Here is a 26,459-nt window from a genome sequence, read left to right on the forward strand (position 1 = left end):
GACTGGAGATGGCGTTACTCTCCCCCACCCGAATTCAGTGCAAAACTGGGAGGATAACATGACGACGTGGCCCAGCATAACGTACAGCAAAATTTGCTCCTACTTCGTTCAATCCATGGCAATAGATGGAAAAGCAATGGACAGTCTGAAGGCATATCATAAGGCTGCGCACATTCTACTTTGCCCACATGCTCCCGAAAATTGTTGACGATTTTGTTGAGGGAAGGTTACAGTTCTGCAGTAAATATCTCAGCATTTTAAAACCAAAATAAACTGCCTTATTTAGGTCATGCCCACAGGAGCCAACAGTTGTCTGTTGTTTACATAATGCACAATTTACATGATCTCTTTATGCTGTGCAATATATCATATGTGCCTGTACTGTTTGAGTGAAAATAAAGTTTGATGTAATTTAATTTCATTATTGCACTGTTATTGCATTATTGCATTTCATATGTTCCTTAGAGTGCTACAATTTCTTTTAACACAGTTCATCATTCATATTAAGCTCATACTGTACATAAATAACACTGAATGAATTAATTGTTGAGAGGAAACTAAAGAAATGGCTTCAACAAGAAAGATCACATGTTTAATCCTAACAGGTATTACAAATTAAAATATAAAAGCAGCCCACACAATTACATCACTATGAAAATATTCATATATAATATTAAAAAATACAATGCATGCAGTATTTGTTGTGTTTATCTGTATTTAATGAACAACATGGCTGGGTGCTGGGTGCTGGTTTGTGGTCGTAGCACTCTCTATCTAACCACTCGTTCAGGTGCTTTCTCGAGTGATTGCAACCAACTACCGCACACGTAGTTCCCGAACCACTTTTCTTCATGTTGTAATTGTTATATCCTCTTTGTCTCTGCGATATCAGTGCTTTGTCGGCACAACGGAGCTAGCTAGCAAAACAAACCCAGTCCGCCAAAACGGATGTGCATTGCATCGAAGGGAGGAGTTCAGGATGTAGAGCGGAAACGGCTCAATAACTTGTGTATAGGGTGGTTGTTGACAGCGCCATGTTTGTACAATGGTTTGTTGTTGTACTCACCGCGAAGTCCAACAGGAAATATAATCCGTCAACCCAGCCTCTTTCTTCCCAGGTTCTCAGACTCAAACTGCACAAAAGTCCTCGCCAATAATACATCACTGAATGTAAAATAGAATAAAATAAAAAGAGTAAACCCTGCAGTATCCGCCACCCGGCCAGGACAGCAAGGTACCCAAATCAAACAAACCCACATGGATGCCTGCAGGTGCATTATGGGTGTAGCTAAGACACTAGCTAAATGCTAACATTCTTCTTGTGGATTTATGCAAGTGAGGGATTCAGCTAAATGCTCATTAGCAATAGCTCAGCATGCTACCTTTCTGTCTATGATACTGCTAACATGCAGTAGTGGAAGAAGTATTATTCAGAGTACCAATACATTTATGTCAAAATACTCAATTACAAGTAAAAATCCTGCATTTAAAATCTCACTGTAGTTAAGTACAGTAGTTAGAGTAAATGTACGTAATTACTTTCCACTTCTGCTAACTTGCTAAAGTTTAGCAGGTGTAATTTTTACAATTTTCACACTTAGCTTTGAGCTACATTGGCTCATTAGCACAAAACACAGCTGAGGCTAGAGGGGGTAGCCTACTGGATTTTATTTAACATTTAAAATACAGAAAGCAGTGTAGTACTCCACTACATTAAAAGAGTATTCAACACATATAAAAGTATGTGAGTATTATCTGCAAAATGCGCTTCAAGTATCTAATGGAAAAGATAGCCTATACTCTGTAGTCAATTCAGTCAGTATTTATTCACCATTTAAAAGAAAAAACCACATAGTGCTTTTTATCGTTTCATTCAGTTTTATTACAAACAGAAAATAAAAGAAAGAAAAAAAAGGTGGTGCGTCATCACTGACAGGTTTCACTGCCATTTGAGCGGCACCACTACATACACAGTAACACAAGATACCCAGAAATGAACACAAAATCTGGAGAGAGGACAAAGTAAAAGTGAAAAAAAAAATGTAAGTGCTTTAAACATTTGAGTTCAGGGGTTGCAAAAACATTTGTAAATGTAACATAACTCATAAAATGGTCTGAGACTACTTCCCGGGACGATAAGTGTAAAATGTCTGGGATTTATGAGATAAATTAACCCCTACAGTAGCTATCGTTTGTTTTTAACTTAAAGCAGACTTGGATTTACAGGTTGACATCAGGTTCTAAATTCAGTTGAATGATTTTACATTTGTTCAGCTATGTTTATTAAGGCGATTTTTAATGATGCTTTATATAAAATGAGTTTCAAGCCTTTGATTTTCCAGATAATAACCGTGTATTTTTACTTGGGTTACATAGTATACATTATCTTTCTGCTCAAAGAGGCATTAAGGGTAACATATGGCCTATTTTCTATTTATGTATATGTCATTTGCAAGCCCCAAATCTAAAAAACAATTAAAGTTTTCTTGCAATATATCTACCTCTGAAGTTAGCTCAACTTCTTCGTTTGCGTTCTCTAGTAATTAAAGGACAAAACATTGCAAAAAAGGTGCGTTTGTGTGTTGCGCATACTGAATCGTTTTTTTCCCGTTACAAAAAAATGCATCTTTTGGTAGAAGCTCTTTCTCGAAAAGCAACGACGAGAACACAAAACGACAAGAGTCATAATCATGAGAGTAAAAACACAAGAGAAAACGAATGAGCTGCTTAAATATGCAAAGTATATCACAGGATTTTGTAGAAAGAAATAGAAACCTGGGGGAGTTAAAGAGGAGTGTTCAGGGTGATCAACAGGTTTAATAACACTGACTTGCTTTATGAAAAGGTTATAAACATTCATTGGAGGTTTCCCCAAAAGAAATAGCATTGTAGCGAACCCCCAAAATACCTCAAAGCTTCTTACATAACTAGAACCAGGGAAGCGGCGGCAAATACCTAACGTGGTCAAACGAGTCCTGAATATAATTATCATATCATACCTTGCTGCGTGGGTTTGTATCTGAACATGTATTTATCACTAAAAGAAATAAAAAAGCTGTGCTTGGAGCTGCTCAGACTGAGAAACTGGGAGGATTAGAAACAGTATTAAAACAACTGTAGGCACAGCTTGACACCATTTTTTTTCCCTTTCAAAAAGACAGCTTTATTGTGATTAAAACATGCTTCAGGGGATGGAGTTTGAAATGATCTTAGTTTCACATGCAGCTTCCTGTCGAGGGGAGGAGGAGGAGGAAGGTTACATGGTCTATTGAGAGATCTAAAAGGTTTCTAGGGTTGAGGTGGGTTGAGCGTTGTGTTTGTGTGTGTGTGTGTGTGTGTGTGTGTGTGTGTGTGTGTGTGTGTGTGTGTGTGTGTGTGTGTGTGTGTGGGTGTGTGTGTGTGTGTGTGTGTGTGTGTGTGGATGAGGTTAGAAGCATCCCAAGAGGAGGAGGAGGAAGCCTGTGTGAAGAGGCCCCGCTTATGAGGAGTATAATGGTTTGAGGCAGACGAGAAAAGGTCACAAGAAGTTAAGAGACGATATTGGAGTGTGTGTGTGTGTGTGTGTGTGTGTGTGTGTGTGTGTGTGTGTGGACATTAAGTGCACATGTGCATGAGTGTGTGTAGTGTAGCTTGTCAGGGAAAGTTTTAGAAGATGTGTCAATACGTTTTAATACTGGATGTGTTAGCGCAAAAACTTCCTTGAAGATATGTTTGCATCAGATGGGTTTCCGTGTGTGTATGTGTGTGTGTGTGTGTGTGTGTGTGTGTGTGTATGTGTGTGTGTGTGTGTGTGTGTATGTGTGTGTGTGTGTGTAGTCTAGTCGTCGATACAGATGACCTCTCCGCTGCGTTGCTCCCGGCGGTTTACTAGCAGCTCCGCTTCGCGCTCCTTCTTTACAGACATGGGGGGCCCGTTCAACACTGCAGGGAGAGAGAGATCATCTGAGTCAGTTCAACATGAATTGGTCTTTGTCCTCCGTTCTTATCTGGCAAATTCTCTATGAATCATTGTTCGTACTCACACAGGATCACGCATTTGCAAGTTATACATACATTTAGAAAGCGTTTCAGAACGGCTATTGAACATCTTTTGGGAATTCACGAACCAAAGGCCGAAAATCTCTTTTGAGAAAGATGAATGTCCAGTATGGTTTCACGTCTGGACATTTGGGTATATACTATTAACACTTAACTACTACTATGGGATGATCTTAATTATACCAAGTAATCCAAGCAGATAGCAGGATTGTTTCCAATGGCGTGTCAAGGTTTAAAAAAGCCCAATTGTGCTTTATTTCCTTTAGTTTGTTAGATAGGTTTTGCTGCATGTAAATGGTCTGCACAAGCTAAAGTCCCTCACAGAGAGAGTTTCTCACTTGTGCTAGCGCTACAACACATTGTAAGTGACGGGCTAAGGGACGGGACATATCTAAGCACTTGACCAATCAAAAGAGACAACCTGCTAACCAATCAGAGCAGACTGGGTTCTGGTTTCAGACAGAGGGTGAAAAGAGGTGCTGCAGCACAGGCAGTATGAGAAAAATAAAGAGCTTTTTGAACATTAAAGCATGGAGACATGTCAGAGTAGAGACACAAAATACAATTAAAGGTAGGGTAGGTAAGTTTGAGAAACCGGCTCGAGATACACTTTTTATTATATTCTATGGAATGCTGATAGCAATGAATATCTGAAGTGCTTTGACAAAAAATCCATAAAGAAAATGTCATCTGTGGAAGCCGTAGTACTGTAAAAAGCACGACCAATCATCTGAGCCGGCCCGGCTAAAATAACTGGATGGCCTACCTGCCTGTCAGCCTTCCATCTGTGGACGAACCTATCTCGTGCCCTCATTGGTCATGTGCACTTTCGTGTGTGTTGGAGGAGGGGCTCTGTGAGGAAGTGGCAGTTGTGTATTTTCTAATTCTAGCGATCTCGAGCTGGTTTCTCCAAAATTACCTACCCCACCTTTAAGAACCTGAAAATGAGCATAGGGCCCCTTTGAAGGTGCTCCGGTACGTTTAGGTTATAGTTTCTATAAATATCTGAGGGCGTGAACTGTCAATCATCTTGTTTATTTATGATAATGCAACCAAGGTATCACACTGAATTACTGAAATAGAAACTGTATTTAGGCTTGCTTGACAATACTCTGATAACCTTTTTAATGAGCAAACTTGCATAATACAGTACATCAATATATCATATAACAATAATGATAAAACCCCAGAAGTGCATAACCTGGAGAAAGTGAGGCCGGCAATGAGTTCACACACACACACACACACACACACACACACACACACACACACACACACACACACACACACACACACACACACACACACACACACACACACACACACACACACACACACACACACACACACACGAGGTCACGGACACACAAACAAACACATGCATGACAGATATCTTCTTTCTACACGTCTGCACAGCAGGCTGGCTGAGGGATGTGTGTGTGTATCATGAATTTGCTCGGGGAGTGGAACGGCAAGTTTAGCGCTCCTTTCAAAACAGAGCCAGGAATAGACCAACAGCGCACTTCTCTCAATCGCGCCACGGGGAAGATAAACTGTCATAATACCCCCGTGCTGATCAAAGATGCGATAAAGAGCGTATTGAGCTGAAGGCTGTGACTGTGTGTGTCTCTTCAACAAGAGGGGGGGGGAACTCATGGGAAAAGTTGTGGCATTTTGCCAGTGGAGGCCAACGGAAGGGATAGAGAGAAAGTGTGTGTGTGTGTGTGTGAGAGGAGATTAAATCTGATGAGAAGCAAAACAAATGGAGGTAAAGACCGGGTGAAAGAGCAAGAGGAATTACGGGTGCAGGGCGAAAACAAATATCCAAAAACAGAAGACGGAGTTGATTACATGGGGAAAAAAATCTGCTCAGGATGGGGAGAAGACAAAATAACGAGCCTGCCCGATATGTCGCCGTGGCCAATATACAAAAAGAAAGGACAGTGGAGAAAGGCCAAAGATGCGATTACATACGTTGTCCACCAGAGAGCGCTGAACTGTATGTTTTTCCGGTTTGTAAATGTTGAGGTCGTCGTTTTTCCAAAAAGAGGAAAAATCGATCCTAATCGGAAATGTTTTCGTCATACATTCATCAAAAAAAACGTAATAGGCGGATATATTTTTCAAGTCCTTCATCGACGTCGTAATTAGTTCCTCTCCGGTTGTCACTGTTAGTTACGTAGTCCGTCCTTGATTCAAATCTTTTGCGTGTTTTGGAAAGAGAATCAGTTTTTAAAATGGACAGATTCTTTAGTGAGACATGAGTTTGTTTGACTGCACTGAAAACAAATAAACCCGTTTCTGTTCTGAAGGCATTTCTCACCGAGTAGCTCAAAGAATGCTCATTGGCTTGACAAAATAATCCAGTAGGACTTGGCTCTACGGAAAAAAGGCACATAAGGTAAAAGAGAACGTTAAGATAAAACAGGAATTGTATTTAAATGAGACACTTGTTTTCCAACAGATATCAGATTCCCTCTGAACTCACTAAGCAAGACTTCACCTCTGTCCATCCAAACGCAGAGACATTAACAAGTCAGTGTTAGACCGAGAAACACTTTCGAAGTTATGTTGGCAGTCATATTTGTAGTTACAGTAAAGACAAATATGATAAATTAAACAGACCACATCTGGACTCTAAGAATTCCTAAAACCATTATTCTGCTAAAGCTCTGGCTCTTGACTGGATGGAGCATCTCAAGTCCAGAAAGGCAATAAAAAACATTCCTGGCCGTAATGTCTCTCCCTGCAGGTCCCGTCTACTATCTGATAGACGTGAACGCTGCCATCTTGGCAGGAAATGCTTACCGAAAAGCATTTGCGTGAGCGTGTCTGTGCCAAAAGCTTCCATCAGGAACAACCGTCTGCATCTGAACCGTCAATTGTTTGGGAACTAAAGAGCAACTGTTTGATTTGAGAGTCGGTCCAACAGAGAGACTTTGAAAGAGTTACGTAAATTCATGTGTTGCAAGAGTTTGAAGGTAAATCAAGGCTATAACTGTAAAAACGAATTTGCATCTATTTCTCTGTTTTCTTTCAAGGCTGGGCTCAGGACCTGGAAGTATCAAAAAGTGGTAAGAAATCAAAGTGGGTCAGATTTTTAGTCTTGGCTACTAATCTTTGATCAGATATTTCCAGAAAATGTGTCTTAATTGAGATTTTTGAGCAGTTGAGAGCAGCAACACATTGGTATATTCCCCTGTTTAAAAAGGGCTATAGGTATATAAGGTTTCATTTGGAGTTTTGTTTCTCTCAACAAACTGAGTTCAAAGGTCACCTGTTATGCAAAATTCACTTTTTCCCGTCTTTTAAACATAATTATGTGTCTCCTTTGTGTAAAGAGATTGGGAAAGTTTCCGGATAAAAGATTCTCTCTCTTTTTATCCTGATCCATTTGTATAAAAATGGAAATGAGCAAATCAGATTTTGGCCACTTCGTGATTTCACAATGTTTTTTAGAGTTGTGTAACCATTAGCCAATCACGAACCAAGGTAACACCCGCCCACCTTATCACCTGAATCTCCTCCTAGAGCACCATTTTCTTTTTTTAAACCAATCATCTCGCAGAGGGGCGTGGCCAGCAGCAGCTCATTAGCATTTAAAGCTACAGACACAGAATCAGCACTTGTGAAACAGGGCTGAAACAGAGGGGTTTATGGCAAGCTACAATTATCTGTTTGGTAGTTCAACCAAGAGACATGTTTTGTATATATCTGAGACCTATAATATATAGTTGAAAAAGAGTATACTAGGGGACCTTTAAGTGCATTAATCTCTCCTTGTAGCTCCGTTTTGGTCTCCACCAACTCCTGAAGGAATTATGTTGCTCTTTAGCTGCTAAATGCTAAACTTTGCTCACAAGCGGGTCGCTAACATGGTTTGGGCAAGTAGCGCACAATAGGTTTATAAAATAGCTTCCTTCAGCTAGTTAACAATGTAGATGAGAGCCTTGATACTGAAACAAAAAGTTTAAAGTGCGGTAAAACCAAAACACGGAGCTGAAAAATGCTAAAGTGTCCTGAAAAGCCGTGAGAAACTTCGGAGCGATATTTCTCATTGGCTATATCATTATGAGTGAGTCTATTCCCTTTACACATGCTCATTTGATTTATTGTACGTTTATTATAAGCTTTAATTTGCACATTTTAGACGGTATCATTATACAGTACTTAAGAAAGTATTGAGCGGTTGTGTAAACAAAATAAAGTGTGTGAAGTTTAGCTTATTTTGTAACAAAGACATAACAGTTTTAATAGCTTATACTCTTATAGGTTTATTAGCACCAATATAGAACATTTTAAATAATACCTATTTTAGATTTTAAATGCCAGTGCTACCATGCACATACTCGCATGTATAAAAAAAAACACATTCGCACACTCAGCAACCTTCACACACACAGTCAAGTCTTCATTGCAGGCCGCACTACTGCCACACGTCTCTGGTCTTTATGCCCTTCCAGATTAAAAAGGGAAATACCACTCAATCTTAGCTTAAAAATACTCATAGGTCGTAGAAAAGTGTGGACTGTGAAACAGATTTTTCACATCTCCGCCTTGCAGACAAGAGGCTGAGGAGTCTGGGACGTAAAGCTCTGCTGCACACACTCCGAGGTGGAAAAACGATGATACAGTCCAGAGTGTTTTATTTTCTCGGGATCGGGGGACATTTTCCAGCGTGGAATCCATCACGATGTCACAATAAAGAAGCTTGAGGAACAAAACAAAAAAACTCCCCGAGGTTTCAAAGTGAGTCTCCCTTTTCCTTTGCGATGACAGATTACACTCTTTAACTTTGAGGAAGAGCGGCTCGTAAATACTGATATCTGCTCGGCTTAAAAATAGGAAATGTGAGCTTAGTGGAGTGATATTCCCCTTTAAGTGACCCCCCCCCCCCATTCCCCCACAAAAAAAGGTGCAATAGTAAATATGCTTTGTAATACAGTACATTTTGTCAGCTGCTACTAACTGTTGGACAAAGGCAATGCTTTTTATATCTACGGTTGGACTCAGGAATGCTGGGGCAAAGAGTCCAAGGAAATAAGTCTTTTATACTTCAAAGAATCTCCTTTTTCCATCTTTCCTTTAAAGATCATCCCTTTCTACTTTGAGTTTTGATCATCTGCCCGTGCTAAGCAGAGAAATTCAGTTTGTTCTGCAGGTTTTGTAGGTTGTGTGTGAGGTCCACGGTGTATAGCTATATATACTGTATGTGTGAGACTGAGAAAGCGAGGCGGGGAAGTGGAGGGCTGCGGAGGAATGAGGGAGTACAGGGTCAGAGCGAGGGGACGGGCTTGTTCAGTCAGCCGGCGGATGAAGAATTGATCCGGGGGGAAATCTTTTTTCGGCACAGAGGGGGAAACAGAAAAAGAAATCTGTCTGAGCGGCTGTAGAAAAAAAAAAAAATCCTCATTTTGCTGCATTTTCCTGAAAACCTGTGATTGCATTAACATACCGTCTGTTTTTCAGTCTCTCCCTTCAGAGGTTTTTTCAGTAGCGCCTTGTCTCCAAGATTTGTTTGTTCCAGACAGGTCATCTCTCTTTTTTCTGTCTCTGCCTCCTCCCCCCCCCCCCAAGCATCATTAGAGCTTGATCTCAGCGCCAGCTCCTCACCTCTCCCTCCTTATTCTGGCCGTCTCTCTCTGCACTTGATTGCTTGTTTTCTTTCAAGCGCCGCCATGTCTTTTTTCTTTTTTATCCAGTGAGCTTTACCTCTCCCCTTTTTATTCCTCACATTCCAGCAGTGTCAAAGTGCTCTGTCCTTGGGTCCTCATTGGACTTCCTCTTCATGCATTCAGCCATTTTATTCCACCCTTTTTGTTACATTCCTGGATTTTCCATCCAAATGTCCAACTATCCCCTCCCCCAATCAGGGTTTCTTTGGCCGCCCGTTGCGCGGCAGGTTCTCCACCGTGTTGCTGAGGCGGTATTTGACGATGATGCTGTGCACGGTGGACTTGGGCATCCTCAGCTCCTGCCCGATGGCCCCCTCCGACTTGCCGTCCTTCCAGAGGTCCACCACGCGCTGCCGCTGCCCCACGTCGTGCTCCTTGGTCTTCTGGCACGCAGCGTTCGGCCCCCCGGCGGCTCCCCACGCAGCTCCCCCGGCGGCCCCAGCAGCGGCTTCTGTGGGGGCAGACAAGCGGCAGACTGTAGTGGAGACTCGGAGAGGGGGGGGAGCAGGAAAATGTCACACTTTACTCGTCCCCGTAGGGAATTCTCTTTTAGTCTGGCGGGGGGTTTCACTGTCCTGCTCAGGGACACTTCAGCAGGGCGGGTGCTCCACTTGAAGGGCCCTAATTTCTACGCCCCCTAAAAAAAGATGCCTAGTATGTGGGACTCCTTTGATGAGAAGCTTCCTCCTGAAACAAGTGTTCCAAACAATGCAGTTCAAGATATATCGTGTGAGAAAGCACATGGAGCATTTGGTGTATCATTACATTTTGTGTAGTTCACAGAGTGCAGCTAAAGTCGTGCCATGGCAGACATGCATATTTCTGGATATGTTTTGTGTACTCAAGCGAGGGAGCTTCTCTCAGGAGACGGCTATTAACGGAGGGAAGCTTGGAGGTCGCAGAATCAGAGAATTGTGTTGTTTTAACTCTCTGGCTCACTTTCTTTCCCTCCCCAGCTGAGGTCAGGAACCAGCGCGACCCCAATCAGAACCATACATGTGGCCTCATGTGCGTGCTTGTGCCCTGCCAGAGTTCAGGGTGTTCAAACTGCACTGCGAGGCCCCCACAAAGCCAAACTCTTGCGCCGGACTATTTCTGAACATCCAGCGCCGGGGCCCAGCCCTCCCGCCGCTCCACGAGTCACAACACGACGTTTACACAACCAAATGCCTTCTGCGGTTTCTGTCCCTCTCAAAATACCTCGGTACAAAGTCCGAAATGTTTTCTTGGCATGGCCAGACACAGAGCATAATGACATTTTCAGAGATAGGCCCTGGCTCTCTAAAATGCAATGCCTTTGACAGATGTCTTGGTCTACAATTACGTAAATCAAGATTCCTCTGAGTGAGAGGCAGAGAGCGCTGGGTGTTGTGGTTTCTTTAGGGCAAAGCTATTGGGGAATATCGGGTTTTACCAGTTATCTTTGCCACATCGCCGCAATCTAAACATCTCAGAACACGAACACACATGCAGTGCGTCTGGCGAGCATATGCCGTTACCAAACTCATTACGAGGAAATAAATTCACAGGCTTCCTTTGACACACAGCAGGCGAGGAGAGGAGAGTTGGACAAGACAGAACAAATTCTTTCTTTTTCTACACAATAACTAATCAGAGCCACAATGAAGGGAAAAAAATAAACACGGAGAAGCAAACACAGACAGGTTTGATAGCGAGCCAGACTGCGTTTTTCACTGTTGCACAATGTGTCGTTACTGCTGAGTCTGGAGGTTTTTGAGGTGGGACATGTTAAGAGATGAAAATGCCTTAATATAGCAGTCAGCACGTTCCTGTTTGATTTTGGTAATGTCTATTTCAGGTGTCTATCTGGCAGCCACATCAGAAGCTGCAGATGTGTTTTTCCAATATGGACCCCTTTTTGGCAGCTTTCGCAACCTAAGCTGCGCGGGGAGATAAAGTGTCGACTCAAAGTGCTTAAAGCGGTCTCGCTTTAGAATCCATCAGGTAGTGCTTATTCCTCACATATTAGAGGATTAGACTGAAATCTAAGAGTTCAACAGCGCTCCATCACAACACGTTTGCTCGCAGGAATTTTCCTGAAATTCCCAGAAGAAGTCATTTTGATTCTGAATGTTTTCCCACAACAACATAACCATATAAAGATGCAATTCCTCAGATGAGATCTTTAAATAGAAGACACATTGTGAACTGCCCATCATCGAGAGACTGAAACAACTGTGATTACTGAGCTTGAGCTGCTTGTGTTTTCTCACACAGATTACTGATTCTGCTATAAAACAAATTGAGGAATTGCTCAGCAACTGTGTCCTTTGTTCGGAAAAAATGTGTGTGCAGATCTCCTTGCTGAAGTCTTTTCTCTTTAATACAAAGTGAAATTTAAGCAACACTAAACTTATTTATTATTTCACTTTCACAAAATGGTGAGACCTGCAAACAAAGCAATACAAACACATCAAAGCAGCACAGGCCAAACATATTCCTGTCTTTAGGTACTTAGGTACTTCAAGCTCGAGAGACACTAGATCAGTGGTTCTCAACTGCTCAGACCTCGGGACCCACTTTTCACTTGGTCAATAGATCGCGACCCAACATTTTGAAGCACTCAAATCTATTCAACAAAAAAACGTGCTGTAATATATACGCTTTTCAGCATACAATATTAATAAAAGTGAAGTACAGTGCATATATCCCTTATATCCCTTCACAGAACTAAAGTATGCTTTTAAAAAAGGTTTAATGAGATGATGGAATCAATGCTGAACTGTATAAAAAGGCACACGTGCTGAAAACCCAACCCCAGCAGGGGGGACTGGGGGGATTCTCCCCCAGGAGATTTTTAGAAATACTAACATAAACTATGCATTCCGGTACACTCTGAGAATAAAATAAATAAATGTATTACTACCCGACATATTAATAATATTTTATTCCGTTGTTTGTTTTTCACTTTGTTCTGACATCTTGCTGCGAGAAGAGTAAAGAGGAGATAGTCTGTGTGACTTACTTTAAATTGTGGGTAAGGGTAGATAGCTCCCATTGTTCTGTGACCTGTCAATCATCAAACCGGGGGTCATATTTCATTACGTGTTCATTTTGATCTGAAGTTGTACCCATGGATGTATAAAGAAGAGTTCTACCGCAAAGTTATTCTCCGTGGGGACTTCCGGCAACAATCTTGATTCTGATTGACTAGAAGACTCGAAAAAACATCAGCAATGATATTTTATTGAGAAGATGATCACTACGTGACAGAAGTTTTCAAAACCGTTTATGGTCTCCTGTACTTCCAGTCCAACGCCGACTGCATGCATGTTAGAAAATCGGACCTTCAAAATAAAAGTTTGACTTTTCCCCCAAAAAAAAAAAAAGAATTGCAATTTTTTTTTTTCCAATTTTTTTTTTTCTTCACTCACACATCCGCGACCCACTCGAAACGGGTCCGTGACCCACCAGTTGAAAACCACTGCACTAGATCCTACATTTCCCATAATGCAACCGAGGCTTTTGTCCGACCCTCCTCACCGCCATCTGTCCAACTCCATGTTCCTACTCTGTAACGCAGGCTTTACGTTATTAACCAGTTATCTCCAAGCCCAAGCAGAGAGCACCCTGATGACATCCCTATGACATCAGAGGGGTTATTTGCTCCTCCAGAGCCACAGAGGTCATTTCACAACAGTTTACAAAGGCTGAAAAGTACTCTTAACTACGAGGTAACACTATCTTATGTGTGAAATTGGTGGACTGTCTCTTTAAACATGTCTTGAGCGATGGAAGTCGTTTCCTGTCCAAATCTTCCCATAATGATCTTCTATCACCAAGTACGAAAAGGCAATTATTTACCTCCTCAAGGAATCATAAATCAGGTTTAAACTGCAAACAGATCAAAAGCACAGTTATTCTTGTGTGAATAATATTGAATACTATAATTATTGTTTTGATTGACTGGGACAGGTTCACCCCTCTCGCTCTCACACCCACAGCACCTGCACCCGCGTGTGCAGACTTCAACTCTCTCTTAACCGACCCCTTAAGCAATTTCAAAAAAACTTTTCCACACACCGACAGAGATATCAAACCCAAAATGCTGCACCTTTATATCGAATTACAAATACAATCTAGGTTTTTTATGCCATTGTTTCAAATATATCTACCTGCAATTCGGTCTTACATATTACATTACATTACATGTCACCTGTTAGATTCTTTTATCCAAAGCGACTTACATACTCAATACTGTGGACAATCCCCACAGGAGCAATTTGGGGTGAAGTGTCTTGCCCAGGGACACAACGACATGCTGACTGCAGTGGGGTTTGAACCTGTGACCCCCAGATCCCAACACCAACGCACAACCCACTGCACCACACGCCTCCCACATATTTTATAGTTTGACCAACTTTGAGATCCTGTTTTAACCTGGACTGTATTTTCCCATGTTTTTGAGTCTAACTGGGACAAAAGGTATGAAATTGGTCGAGTATTGAGCAAGAGGGCTGCAAATTCAACCTATTGCGAGACGCTACACTGTCAATGTACGTCCACATTAACTATATGACCCTGTCAACAGCAAAAACAAAACAAAAATGTATGATGCACAATGGCCCCAATAGGCCTAAATTACAGCCGTCTTGACAGCACTCTTGCTCAATAAAGGACCGATTTAAAAAAAGATTGCACTCATCAGTCACTTAGATAGAAAAACACAGGAAAACAGGGTCAAAGTGGAAAGACAAGTCATTCTCAACGTTTGTGATAGAGAAAAAATGGGATGTGAATGGAGCCTTAAAAACGTACCTGATATGAAGGATCCGGGCGACATCTGACTGTAGTTGGCCCCTCCCATGAGGTGGGCGCTCGGGGGGGCGGGGGTGAAGGGGGCTCCGTAGTTGTGAGGGGTTGCGTAGGGTCCCGGGGGAATGGGCTGCACAGAGGAAGAGAGGATGTGATTTATATAAACAGAGGATATAAGATAAATAAGACAAATAACTTTTTGATGATGTAAGCCGACACGTAAATCTGCTGACTCAACACGTTGAGGTCCACAGGTGGGTGACAGGATAATGGGCTCGCTGTGATTTCATTGGCCGGCCTCCATTTGGATTTTTCCCACTGAATGAAGGCAGGTTTTAACGTGTGAGTGTCGCTGAGGTTTTTATTGGGTGTGGTTAAGAGCAGTCATTAAAGAAATACTCATATTTAATCTTAATAAGAAGTAGCAACACCAAATTAAGTATTTGGTTAAATTACTCAAAGTAACTTATGTAAAATTGCATAAAATCCCATTTCAGAATCTTATATATCTATTAATTACTGGATCATCATTTGTATGCATTATTGTGTTCATAGCTGGTACATTTGGAGTTCATTTGTATTACTTTGTATATTTTTAATAGATATCTTAATAAATATATATGTCTGTTTATTAGCTTATATACATTTGACAAATTATATGTAGAAAAAACTACAATATTTGGCTTCCAAAATGTAATATAAATTAGTATAAAATGAAACGACTGAAGTAGAAGTTTTTTTAAATTGTACTTAAATACAGCACTTATGTAAATGTACTTATCTCCAGTCCATCCCTACTAAAGTGTGTGTGTGTGTGTGTGTGTGTGTGTGTGTGTGTGTGTGTGTGTGTGTGTGTGTGTGTGTGTGTGTGTGTGTGTGTGTGTGAATAGCCTGCTGCTGACCCTGTGTGTGTGTTTGTGTTTGTGTGTGTGTGTGTGTGTGTGTGTGTGTGTGTGTGTGTGTGTGTGTGTGTGTGTGTGTGTGTGTGTGTGTGTGTGTGTGTGTGTGTGTGTGTGTGTGTGGGGGGGGGGGGGGTGTTAATGGCCTGCTGCTGACCGGGTGTGAGTGTGTGTGTTAATAGCCTGCTGCTGACCGTGTGTGTGTGTGTGTGTGTGTGTGTGTGTTAGTAGCCTGCTGCTGACCGGGTGGGTGAGTGTTAATAGCCTGCTGCTGACCAGGTGTGAGTGTGTGTGTTTGTTAGTAGCCTGCTGCTGACCGGGTGTGTGTGTGTGTGTGTGTTAGTAGCCTGCTGCTGACCGGGTGGGTGTGTGTTAATAGCCTGCTGCTGACCGGGTGTGTGTGTGTGTGTGTGTGTGTTAGTAGCCTGCTGCTGACCGGGTGGGTGAGTGTCTCGGTGCCCTTGCTGGCCAACCGGCTGAGGATGCTCCTCTCGGACATCTGCAGGCGGGCGGCGATCGGCGGGACCCTGCAGAGCGAGGCGGGGAGGCGGGTCACGTCGGCCTTCATGTCACTCAGCAGCTCCTCCAGCTGGTTCAACACTGCTGGGACACAAACAAACACCTCCGATCAACAATTTCACCTTTTAGCTCCTACTTCCTGCTTGTTTTGCACATTATTATTAATCATTTGGTACTTTATTTGATACAGACAAAAGGCCCTTCTACATCTCCATAGATGTGTATATGCCTGTTCAAGACTGTTTCTTTCTAGAACAATAAAATGTGTTCAGGCATATTATAAATAAACATTGATTGATTATCAGCCTTATAATGGTTAGTAAAAAGCAAGTGTTTAGCTTTTCCCTATGATTCATCTTCATACATAGGCTACAATAGCATCTGTTGTTTGACTCTATTAATTTACACCTCTTATTCAACATTGTGTACTTAATTCTGATACCTTGATTGTCTTCCTAGGTTTCCATTAGTTATATTGTTATTGACTGGGTCTGGATGCTATAAATAGACTGTAATGTCTCATCTTAAAAAAGGTATAATGAACATTTTCTCTTCACATAAGGTTCTGTTCCCATCCTTTATTCACTCTGTCATCACATCACTACATGGAATTAACTACCGATCCATTTGATGAATAGGGTTATAAGCGCCGTAACGTGCAGGTACACAAGAGCAGAAGTGCACTGAGCGTGTTATCCTTTCAACAGGAACGATATAAACAAGGACGGACTTGCCAGAGAGGTAGTGAGGAAATGTTTGGAGCTATCGCATAACAGCGTGTAAGTTTATCTGCTTGGCTTTACCCAAGCAGGAAGGAACAACGATTGCACCACAGTTTGTCAGATATGTTGATCTATTTTATGATACACTTGTGATTATCATTCACATGCTTTTATCCCATGGCAATACTAATGTTGAGGTATATTGTTGTATAATGTTTTTATCATTTCTATGCCATGACGTTTGTATTTTGTTTTTGTCTTTGCTTTTGTTTGCTTTGTACAGCCCTTTGACAAATGTCTTGTGATTTGGGGCTATAATACATTTTTATTTGATTTGATCTGTTAGCCAATCTCTCCCAGCCCAAATGTGTTTGGTTACATACAGATATTAAAAAGGAACTTCCTGACCTTTGTGCAGCACGGCGTTGGCCGGCTTGTTTCCTGCCAGCGACTCCTTGCTGAGGTGCTGGTGGGACTCGGCCAGGCACTCCACCTCTGTGAAGCGGGCATTGAGCGCCATGGCGGGGTGGGAGGGATCCTGCGTCATGTTCAGGTACGCCGCCCGCCGCAGCTGCTCCTCGATCACCAGCGCCTGCTCCAACAGCTGAACGACAACGGGGGCAGGTCATGAGGGAAATGGGGTTTCTTTGTGTGTCAAATTAGACTCAAATCACCCATTTTATCTACTTGTAATTTCATCCCAAAAATGTTGTCTGATTTTATTTTATTAAGCATACTAATAAGTGCATGTAATGGAGTCATAGGATTGTTATAAAAAATATATATAAAATAACAAATATATGGAATAAAGAGAGAAATAAATACAAGAAAAAATCAATATAAAAATATTATATTTATCTATTTTATAAAAGAATACATTAAAAAAGATCACAAAAAGAATAGGAAAATAAATGTGAAAAAAGGACATAAAATAATAAATAAGTAAATATAATATATGGAATAAAGAGAGAAATAAATAAAATAAATAATCAATATGAAAATATAAAATTATTATTATCTATTTTATTTATTTCGGTATATTTAAAAAAAATATATCTGTGTATTGCATAAAATGTACTTAATTTGTATTATTTGTATATGTCATTTATTTATTTTTATAAAACGGACAAGTCAAATCAAGCAATCTGATGCATTTTAGCCATGCCTCATTTCGCTCTATTTGCTCTTTTCCAGCCCTGTTTTTGCAAGGGTTGATTCTGCTTTTGTGGCAGACTACAGCGCCACTTACAGGCCTGGCCTATGTACTACAGCGTCTGCAGTGCTTTCGAGCGATCTCTCATTCCCCTGATAGGTTGAGAGTTGCCCATATAGGCGGTGCACCCCTTTTCTGACGTCATACAAATTCAAATAATAATCAGTTCCGTTGCAGCCCCGTTTTTAGAGATTTGGGTATGAAGGAAAAGAGAGAGGGTTGTGTTTTCTGACACTTGGTGAGTTCCCTGACACACCGGGGACACATATTCATGTATAAAACACGTACAAAAGTGCATTTTGCATGATAGGTCCCCTTTAAATATCCTCTATTCCTTGAAAGGCCGAGCTGTTAATCCACTGTGTTCCCTTGTCGGCATGGAAACAGTAATTCTAGTATTTTGAAATCAAGCTCCGACCAGTGATTCAGATTTGCCCGGTACAAAAAGAGGTCATTTGCTGAAAATTTGTTGCATAAGAAGGGTAAAGGCTAAAAACATACTAATGGGAAATATCTATTTTTATCTTTGTGCTATCTGGATTGCACAAAAAAAAGCTACACATATTTAGAAGAGAGAGAGACTAAATACATGTTGAAATAAATAAGAAATAAGTCAATAAGAACTATGGTTTACAGAGAGAAATACATAAAAGAATGAATACATTTGGAAATATAAAGACAAAAATGTATATTTCTTTATTCAGTTATTTCTATATCTGTTTTTAAATACACCCGATTTCATATATTTAATGTATTTTTTCTGTATATTTCTTTATTTTTGTATAATGAAATGAGCAAAATAAGTGTTTAAAGGTGTTACACAACAAGGTTAAAGGCTTAACACCTTCTAAGAGGAAACCGTTTTTTTATTTAGTGCTCTTTTATGCCATCATGATGACAGATTTACAAAGAAAACTACTATTATTTAGCAAGAGATAACCGGGAATGTGAAAGAGACGGAGATACAGTAAATGAGGATGTTGCGGCAGGATCTGAAACATGTGAGCGGCTCAAAAACAGGATGAGGGCTCTTCCAGAAATGCAGCGGTCAGCCAGTATGTGGGTGTCGGGGCATCGGTCAGGTGATGGAAGACACTGCGAAATGTGACTGAAATAGTTCCTGTCTGGTATTGAAATCTGTCATGTCATGTAGGATTGCTTCAAACTGCTTTGTATGGACGTAATCGTTTAATAATTTGAGCTTGTTTTAAAGGTGCCCTGTTAAGTTCAGGGTTCATATCAGTATGTAATGTCTCTACTGGGACGTGTCTCCATGCTTTAATGTTCAAAAAGCTCTTTATTTTTCTCATACTGCCTGTGCTGCAGCACCTCTTTTCACCCTCTGTCTGAAACCAGAGCCCAGTCTGCTCTGATTGGTTAGCTGGGCAGCTCTTTTGTGATTGGTCAACAGCTAAAAGATGTCCCGCCCCCTTAACCTATAATGTACAATGTGTTGAAGAGCTAGCCAATTAAAGCGCTAGTGTTACGTTGTGATGTCGCTACATTATGGAAGTAAACAAAGCACTACAATGGAGGCGTTTCAAACAGAGCTCCTTTAAACCCAAAGTGAAGCTGGAGCTACGTCTCGTCTCACCTTGAAGCGTCGAGCCAGGAACTTGTTCTTCATCTCCAGGAAGTTGCCTTTATTCGCCTGCGACTTGAAAGGCTCGTTGACAATGGCGAACTGCGGGTCGTTCTGGATGTCCTGCCACCGGGCGTAGCCGTGACTAACACCAGGGTCAAGGGTCACGTAACACTTTTGGGTAGGAGACAGTGTATCCAACATCATAAAAGTAACATCACAGGGAAGCTAAGTACTGAACATTTTGTAGCTATTACGGCCCGTCCACACGGCGACGTGCGTTGAAGCTTCAACGTTTCTGCCCATTCACTTTGAATGGGGTGACGTCAAGTTTCGCCAAACTGCATTGTGGGAGCGAAGCGTAGATTTGCTCGCGACGAAAGTTGAGCAATGTTCAACTTTTGAAGCTTCGGCGGAAGCGTCAGCCAATCGAATCATATGCCAGTACAAGCTCTAGCCAATCAAACAGTGTGCTTGTGTGTCCGGGGCGGGAGATTCATGTCATTGGTTGTTGGTCGAGTTTCAGCCCCCCCCCCCATCGGCATGCGACAACACACGCCGCCGTGTGGACAGGCCGGTATCCTTTGACTGGAAAAGCTGTGACCCATATTAGAATTAATAATTTGGAAAATATGCTTGTTTGCTTTATTAGATGAAAATAAATCTGTGCCTATAGTATAGAGCTAAGAGAAGCTTAGCACGGCCATTAGCATAAACACTAGCATATAGCAAGGGAAAATACCTAGCTTAGCGTTGTCCAAAGTAACAAAATATGCCTACTGACTTAATCGAAACATTTGTATTTTCTTCTTTGTATTCGTACATAACAATACATTTAAAGACAAGATTTTTTTACTATTCTTAATTGTTTTAATTTTAAATTAATTGTCCACAAAATGTCCTTTTTCCATGTTTGCATCTTTGAATGGGTCAAACAAATGTGGTACTAAATGTTAATTAGACACTAAATATACTTGGGAGGCTAATCATTTGAAGTTGCTAGCTAGTGTTAGCTGTTTGTACATGCCTTCAGCCTTCACTCAAAGGTAAGTAACAGCAGGGCTGCCAACATTTGAGTTCAGCTTGGAATGAGATTTTTTTTTTGGTGAACCGAAAAAAGAAACGTTTATGTGTACAGTGTTACAAATGTATTGAACATGTACAAACTAGGGTTTCCCATTAATGTACCGGGCGCTACAGTGGAATACGCACATACACAGTGTACAATGACTCTTACAATGAAGCCTCGATAATCAGCTCACAGCATATAAAATAGCATATAGGTGTAAGCAGAGGTAAAGTGCTATTTTGTAAGTGTGTGTGTGTGTGTGTGTGGGGGGGGGGGGGTCCTCACCTCCTCTAGGGGGGTCAGGGGGCATGCTCCCCGGGAAGACTTTTTTTTTAAATATTGAAGTTAAATGCATCAACCTGATGCACTTTGAGAGCAAAATGAATGTATGGTAAACAGATTTCCTTTTTCTTTATGGATATTTTACAAATCACTCACCTTTTAAACTTTATTCTTGTTTTACTGTTATAGTATTTCATAACTGTTTTCATTTACTCCCATAAATGGTGACCAAAACGTTTGAGACCCACTGAGATAACTAGACTAAAGTTAACTATCTAAACAGAGAGTCCCTTACCTCACTGAGCTGTAGTTATCTCTCTCAGTCTGACAGGACAGAGCTCTCCCTCTCATTGTTTAAGAAACAGCTTCTATCCGTTAGCGCAGCTAGCTAACCAGATGCTAACAACAACGATGCAAATAGTGAGTTTGGTAGAAATATACTTTATAATAGTAAAGTTATTTAAGATGATGCCATATATGCCAAGATTTACATTATAAATATTCCCCAAAATTATTCAAAAGCATATTCTTCCAAACTCCTTGCTGTAGTATGACACACAGGCGACTATTGATGTGTGTAGTGAGTTTGGTAGTAATAAGCTGTATAATAGGGATTGAATATTATTGTATTCTCTTTTTTCGGATTTGCACTTTGCAGACGGTCCCTGGGCACTCGTTTCTTCTCCGGCTGCGGATAGAGACCAATGTAATGTGTCCAGCTCGGAGGACGGCCCGTATTGGCTTTTGTTTGATCAAAATGTGATTGTAGTTCGTTGTTAACCTTACCGCGGTACTTAGGAGACGTCATTTGTGTCTGAATAACGTTTTGTTCATGAGTTATTGATCCGTGAAATTAGAATCTCCCAATATCGTTCCAACTTTACTGAACTAAGCCAGAAGACCGTCTCATTTCGTAGACCGCTCGGTTTGCTGTTCCTTCACTTTATTTTTATATTTATATACATTTATTTTTGGACGAAAACTTAGCGTGAAGAAAGGCAAGTGTGACGTGAGTGCGTGAGATATGGGTTAATTGCGTGACTCTCACGCTCAATGCGTGAGTGTTGGCAGCCCTGGTAACAGACATAATAGTGGTATCTGTCTCTATCTGACCCTATAGAAATAACATGTTGTGCCCAAAATAATACAAATGTGCAGTTGTTTTAGCACAAAAAAGGTTTCAGGAAGCTTCTGATACACACATTTCCTCTCCCCTGTTACTTCAGACTAAATGGACCTCATGATTGTCTTGCAGAATGGTGCAAACACCGTTTACATGAATGCTGCACGGCCTCAATTACCATAATAGAGGGAGCAACATGAACTAAATGACCGACTGCAGTTGCTTCCAGCACACAGCTTGCTGTTTACCCAGCTCTGGCCTGCTTGTTTACTTATTACGCTGTGCTTCGGCAGGCTTATAGGAAAAATAAACACAGCGGGGTCATCGCTCGGGCAACCGCCATCAAGGATACATCACGATTCCCGCCAGCAGCCAGAAGTCGTGTCGGCGGTGCCAGATCTCGTTCATCTTCCCCGAGGAGATGGCGGCGCGCTCCTCGTTCTGCCAGAGAGTGTGCAGCTCTGCGGAGAGAAGCTAAAAATGACTCAAAGTGCTGAGCTGGCTGAAACCTGTCTGCAGGTGTTTCCACGGGACACGGAGCTTTTCTGGGTTTGTGATCAAGGCCGGGAGATGGTTCTGGCTTTCGTACAGAAGCGGGAGAAAGCAACGGGAATGTTTTCTTTGCTTTAGTCGAGGCTTTGTGTTGTTTAGACTGCCTAGACGCTTGTTTGGACATGTTATTAAGTTATTGTTACCTTTTCACCTTTCTGTCCTCGGCTTCAGGCGCTCTGTAGTGTGTTTACTTGAGAAAAACAAATCTTATTAATTTAACTGTATACATTACAGGGGTGATTTGCATGATACACACAGGTACTTCTAAATCTATTAAACAGGGATACAGAAATGGCTTAAAATAGTAAAGTCAAAGTATAATTGCACTACTAGTAAGACCTTTGAAATGTTCCAATGTTGTTGTGATCCGTCAGAGGTCTTCATACATATTTCTTGGGATCTGAGGAATGTATTCTACAAAAACAGGTAGGCATTATGAAGTATAGCAGTGATTTAACTGAATTGTTCTAGTCTTCACTTACAGAAAAATACAGATAGAAAAAGCCTGTCCTGAAAAACACAACTCCCTACCCCGGTGTCATAACTTCTACATTAGCAAGAAGCTATTATTGAATTCTTGTCATATCTGAGTTGCCGTTATTATAACTTAATAACTTGAGTTGTTGTCAACATCCAAGTCAAAACTGTGACTGGGAATTACATCCAACTTGGCAGTTAATTAAATAGAAGTGCCTGGGAAAATATTAATATTTTTTGTACCTAATTTTCATTAGATTAGCCATTTCTTAAAGATTGCTTAAGAAGAGAATTGTCTTTTATGATAATAATGATAGCTAAAATACCCGGGATAAATGTTGAAGAGGTAAACGTAGATGTTTGAAGTTGTGGAAAGAGATGAAAGTAGTCCAGTTAAAGTAGTATTTTTGTATGTGCACACGGCAGCAGAATCAGTACTGACCAGTGAAGCCGCCGTCTGCGATGTTGAACATGAAGCGAGGTCGCTCCATGAGAAGCCTCCCGTTCCCCCGGGGTAAATCCTCCCTCGCTGCTCTCACTTCTTTCCCAGCATCCCTTTCACCTTTGACTTCCTCTGTTATCGAGAAACACAGCAAAGGTGTCATTAGGTTAAAAAAAACTCTTCCGTGTTAGATTTCTTTCACTAACATCGGAGCGTACCTTTCTTGACGTCAGACAACTCGGGCTTCTCCTTGTTGTCCGTGGTTTCGCTCGCGGCTGGTGTTTCTTCCCGCTTCTCCTTCTCCTCCAGCGCCTTTTCTACTTTTTTGATTCAAACAGTACGTGAGCAAGGACTAATACCAACCTGGCTTATCAAGTTCCTGTTCTGTGTTTTCGTATTTACCTGATGTCTCCTCTTTGACGTCCTCTTGTTGCATCTCCTTTTTACTCTCCTCTTGGTCCTTCTTCTCCTCCGGTGTGGCGTCAGTCGTCTCTTTCTTCTCCTCCTCCTTCAGCTCACTCTCCTCTTTGTCTTCGCTCTTTTCACTCGGGGACGCTGTTTGTGATGCGTCTTTTGTCGAAAAAGAACACTGTGAAAAAGAAACACAAAATCTTCAAATGTCGGCTTTAAATAGATTTGAACAGATCAGGCTTTCTGCTATTGATACCATTAACGTTCTGAAAGGTCATTTCCCAGACCATGCTGTAGAGATTGTTTCTTTCTTCCTTACTGGCAGTTCCCTTTGACGTTAATATGAGTATCCCGCTATAATTCCATTGAAAGCAGGAGTTATTTAAAAGCGTTGCCAAGCGTTAACAATGTATGTTTTTCTTCAAGCTGAAGGAAAGGGAACAGAAAGCACTGACAGAAAGAAATAACGGAACAAAAATGGATGGCATGCTTTGGACAACAGTTGAAAATAATGTAACGGGAATTGTCGTGAAATAAACCGGCATCAACGGAATAAGACGACAACCCCCTTAGCTGTAGAAACTAGTAACTACAATTCTACCCGTGATATACGCTCATTATATCACGGCTAAGAACCAATCAGATTGCTTGATTTGACTTGTCCGTTTTATAAAAATAAATAAATGACATATACAAATAATACAAATTAAGTACATTTTATGCAATACACAGATATTTTTTTTTAGATATAACGAGATAAATAAAATAGATAATAATAATTTTATATTTTCATATTGATTATTTATTTTATTTATTTCTCTCTTTATTCCATATATTTATTATTTTATATATATTTTTTATAACACTCCTATGACTCCATTACATGCTCTTATTAGTATTCTTAATAAAATTAAATCAGACAACGTAGGAATAAAAGTATTTTTTACAAAACATTTCACGACGCAGAATCGGAAAAATGTACAACAATGCAAAGAAATGTCTTTCGATAAGAACATACTGCAACTCTGCTGTGAAAACCAATAGTTAAAATCATTTTCTCTGAGTGTCCCACCTCTTCAGGGTCTGCAGTGCTGTTGCTCTCCACCTCTTTCCCATCATCCCCCTCTTTCTCCTTCGCTCTTTCTTTGTCGGACGACGCCCCCCCTTCCTCTTTGTCCCCTTCTTTCCCGTTCTTTTCCATCTTATCTGATGGAGCAGGGGTGGCTGCACAAAGACACACTGCATGTTAGATTATCTGCTGTCCTTTACTTGGAGCGCCCCCTGCTGGACGTAGTAGAAGTGTTACCTGGCTTGGAGGTGCAAGGTGTGTTGTTGTAAGAGGCCTCGGGGGTGGTGCTGGTGGTCTTCATGGCTGGAGAGGACGCCCTGGAGGAGGATTTGTCCAAAACGACCTCCGGCTTGAGCTCTGGGAGGCTCCAGCGGCCGTTGATGTGCTCAAACTCCTGGATCTGGACATGACATTTAAAAAAAAGAAGAAGCTTGGCATGTGTTCGGTTTACCTAACACCACCTTATTCAAACTCACCCCCCACATGCCCCGCTCGCCTGGCTGTAAATCACGCGCTGGCTGAGATAGCAGATCGGGATGTCGGCCCGTTTCAACAGGTTGGATGTAAAACTGGATCGCAGATGTTTGGCGAGCTGACAGTAATAGAATAATCAGAACGTCTCTCAGGATGTCACAGTTGATTTCATCACTAGAAAAGTACTTCTGACAGTTTATTTACGACCTGAAGATTATATTGTCTTTGGAGTTTGGTAAATATAATATATCTTTTGACTTGACAAGGGCCTGTAGACAAACTGCTGATATTTGAGGTTTTTAACAAGCAAACCCTGTTTTTGGTAATATGTTGGGTCTGCTTTCACACAAATAACCATTTAATGCTTTTACATTTATTGCTATTAATTGTTAGTAATGGAGTACGACATTTCCTGGAGAAGGTTTTAAATACCTATCTATATATTTACAGAAGGGAGAAATGCTTGTCAGGGTGTAAATGTTTTAATAGATGTTGATTTCCACTCTTCTTACATCATATTATAAATTATTGTTAATTCAAACTGGGGTGGCTTTCATTGGGAAGGAATTCAAGGATACTGAGTTTAGCACTTACATCAATCATAAATAAAAATGGGTATGTATGTAGTATTTTAGCACAAGGAGTTTGTTGTGGAATGAAAGCTGTCAAGTAGCCATAAGTGTTCAACCAGGACTGTAATACTAAGGAAGAGACATTTAAGTGTCCTAGTTTTCATTATTCCCCACACTTGTCCTGACTTAGGAAGCGATCAGCATTGGTCTAACCTTCTTCTTGACGAGGGACATGACGCCGATGCGGGTGAGGACCGGCTGGCGACACAAGCCCTCCCTCGGCACGCCGTCTGCGAACGTCTCGGCCCCGTCAGCCACCGGCTCGCACAGGTGGCGCATGAAGAGAGACACGTACGCTCTGATGGAGAAGAAGAGGAATATTTGGTTTAAGGTCCCCTATGACACTGTTTTTCATCAATATATTATAGGTCTGAGATATATACAGAACATGTCTCTGATTGGCTGAAACACCAAACAGATCATTGCTGCATCCCATAATCCCCTCTGTTTCCAAAGTGCTGATTCTCTGTCTGTTACTTTAGATGAAAATAAGGAGCCCCTCCC

The 26,459-nt window shown here is 41.2% G+C and overlaps 1 protein-coding gene across 10 annotated transcripts in view; it reads right to left on the reverse strand.

Moving 5' to 3' along the window:
* Nucleotides 1-1,858: 1,858 nt before the first annotated feature.
* chd3 (chromodomain helicase DNA binding protein 3) overlaps nucleotides 1,859-26,459 on the reverse strand; it is a gene marked incomplete at its 3' end in the record, with an annotated part of 45,770 nt that continues 21,169 nt past the window's right edge. For 2 of the 10 annotated variants that reach the window (XM_079670154.1, XM_079670150.1), the window contains exons 29-40: nucleotides 26,109-26,253; nucleotides 25,087-25,249; nucleotides 24,853-25,004; nucleotides 23,772-23,958; nucleotides 23,588-23,689; nucleotides 23,370-23,501; nucleotides 22,251-22,359; nucleotides 19,437-19,569; nucleotides 17,038-17,233; nucleotides 15,825-15,991; nucleotides 14,493-14,619; nucleotides 8,142-10,164 (exon numbers count right to left, since the gene is read on the reverse strand). In XM_079670154.1, the coding sequence (XP_079526280.1) occupies nucleotides 9,908-10,164; nucleotides 14,493-14,619; nucleotides 15,825-15,991; nucleotides 17,038-17,233; nucleotides 19,437-19,569; nucleotides 22,251-22,359; nucleotides 23,370-23,501; nucleotides 23,588-23,689; nucleotides 23,772-23,958; nucleotides 24,853-25,004; nucleotides 25,087-25,249; nucleotides 26,109-26,253 (1,870 nt within the window). Of the gene's footprint in view, nucleotides 3,922-8,141; nucleotides 10,165-14,492; nucleotides 14,620-15,824; nucleotides 15,992-17,037; nucleotides 17,234-19,436; nucleotides 19,570-22,250; nucleotides 22,865-23,369; nucleotides 23,502-23,587; nucleotides 23,690-23,771; nucleotides 23,959-24,852; nucleotides 25,005-25,086; nucleotides 25,250-26,108; nucleotides 26,254-26,459 lie in introns of those variants that run through there. The other 8 variants (XM_079670155.1, XM_079670156.1, XM_079670157.1 and 5 more) reach the window with 8 other exon arrangements.

Source organism: Notothenia rossii (assembly GCF_949606895.1).
Source record: "Notothenia rossii genome assembly, chromosome: 3".
In the NCBI taxonomy this organism is placed as follows: Eukaryota; Metazoa; Chordata; class Actinopteri; order Perciformes; family Nototheniidae; genus Notothenia; species Notothenia rossii.